Source organism: Otolemur garnettii, unplaced genomic scaffold (assembly GCF_000181295.1).
Source record: "Otolemur garnettii isolate 467f Iridium unplaced genomic scaffold, OtoGar3 scaffold00014, whole genome shotgun sequence".
Taxonomy (NCBI): Eukaryota; Metazoa; Chordata; class Mammalia; order Primates; family Galagidae; genus Otolemur; species Otolemur garnettii.
Genome location: NW_003852409.1, coordinates 14,945,796 through 14,947,515, shown reverse-complemented (window position 1 = coordinate 14,947,515; position 1,720 = coordinate 14,945,796). Strand labels below are relative to the sequence as shown.

The window sequence follows — 1,720 nt, the reverse complement described above, 5'->3', positions numbered from 1 at the left end:
GGGGGCTTTGGTTTTAAAGCTTGAGAGAGTATGGGAATGATGGTGCAATAACAGGAATGGACAGATGTCCAGAGGACAGCCATTTGGGGACCATGCCTATTTAGCAGTGAGAAGAGAAAGAGCCAGGGAGGAGGTAGGGAATGCTCAGAGGTCAGAGGTGACTAGGGTTATGACTATTAACCATTACATTCTCAGTAATAATGTGCTAATAACATAGACGTATTAACTGATACTCTTCTTGTAAACTTGTATAATTTTGACACTTCTAATTTTCATGTTAAGGTTCTTTGTTTATGATGAATATACATACTTTATGATAAAATAAATGTTGCATTGGTACTGGAGCTTTTTTAGTCTTTAGTGTATTTTTTTTAAGCATTAGTATCTTCTGAATAAATTCTACTTATGGATATATTCCTTATTCTTTCCTAAATTTGGTAATCATTCTAATTTTTTTCCTTTATACTGAATTTGCAAAGCAGTGCTTCAAAGATCTTAGCAAGAAATAAATGGTACACTTTTTTCTTAAAATGTTAGCTATGCATATGTCTTTTAATTGTTTTTTTTTTTTTTTTTGGTGTTCTAAATAATAGATTCTTTATACAATTGCGTATGTACGAGTGGATGAACAAACCATTGGTGATCCAGAGGATTTTTGTCAAGATTGGATAAACCATGTATCACATTGATTGTAGAGGTTAGTAGATTCAGTTCTTTAGGATGTGTGCCTTTTTTTGTGATAGCATTTAAAAATGCGTAGATTATTAGGTAGTAATTTTCTCCCAAGATCTTCATGTTTTTTTTTCCTTTTCCTGCTATCCTGAGAGAATCAGTGAAGTTCATCTTAGTTTATATATGCCTGAAGCCTCCATGTGATGATAAAAATTAGCAAGGAAGAAGAAAAAGATAAAGCTTAACAAAACTTGAAGCTGTAAGTAACTGTGCACAAAAGACAAATGAAGGATAGTTTATGAAGAATATCTGCTACAACCACAAAAATCATTTTGCATGCTTCAAGAATGTCATGGAGGCTGGTGCCGTGGCACACACCTCTAATCCTAGCACTCTGGGAGGCTGAGGCAGGTAGATTGCATGAGCAAGAGCGAGACCCCCGTCTCTAAAAATAACCTGACGTTGTGGCAGGCGCCTATAGTCCCAGTTACTCGGGAGACTGAGGCAAGAGGATTACCTGAGCCCCAGAGTTTGAGGTTTCTGTGAGCCACTGCACTCAACGAGGGGCAACAAAGTGAGACTCTGTCTCCAAAAAAAAAACCCCAACTCTAGCTGGATGTGTTGTCCTAGCTACTTGGGAGGCTGAGGCAAGAGGATCACTTGAGCCTGAACAGTTTGAAGTTGCTGTGGGCTGTGATGCCATGGCACTCTACCCAGGGTGACAGGGTGAGACTCTGTCTCAAAAAAAGGCAGCTCACAGCAACCTCAAGCTCTTGGACTTAAGCAGTTCTCTTGCCTCAGCCTCCCAATTAGCTGGAACTACAGGTGCCCGCCACAATGCCTGGCTATTTTTTTGTTGTAGTTGTCATTGTTGTTTAGCAGGCCTGGGCTGGATTTGAACCTGCCAGCTCTGGTGTATGTGGCTGGCACCCTAGCTGCTGAGCTATAGGCACCGAGCCAAGGAGTTTCTTATTTGTGAAAGAGACATTGAAGGAGGTTATCAACTGTGTTAATTGGATAGTCCTTATTCTGCCATTTTGATATGCTT

General features: G+C 39.8%; 1 protein-coding gene across 3 annotated transcripts in view; it reads left to right on the top strand.

Annotated features, from left to right (window-relative positions):
• KIAA0368 (KIAA0368 ortholog) overlaps positions 1–1,720 on the top strand; it is a 137,862-nt gene that overhangs the window by 14,362 nt on the left and 121,780 nt on the right. For 2 of the 3 annotated variants that reach the window (XM_023510479.1, XM_023510480.1), the window contains exon 2: positions 594–697. The exons of the other annotated variant lie outside the window; for it this stretch is intronic. In XM_023510479.1, coding sequence (XP_023366247.1) covers positions 676–697 — 22 coding nt within the window. In that variant the 5' untranslated portion in view covers positions 594–675. The remainder of the gene's footprint in view (positions 1–593; positions 698–1,720) is intronic. 3 annotated transcript variants of the gene reach the window in all.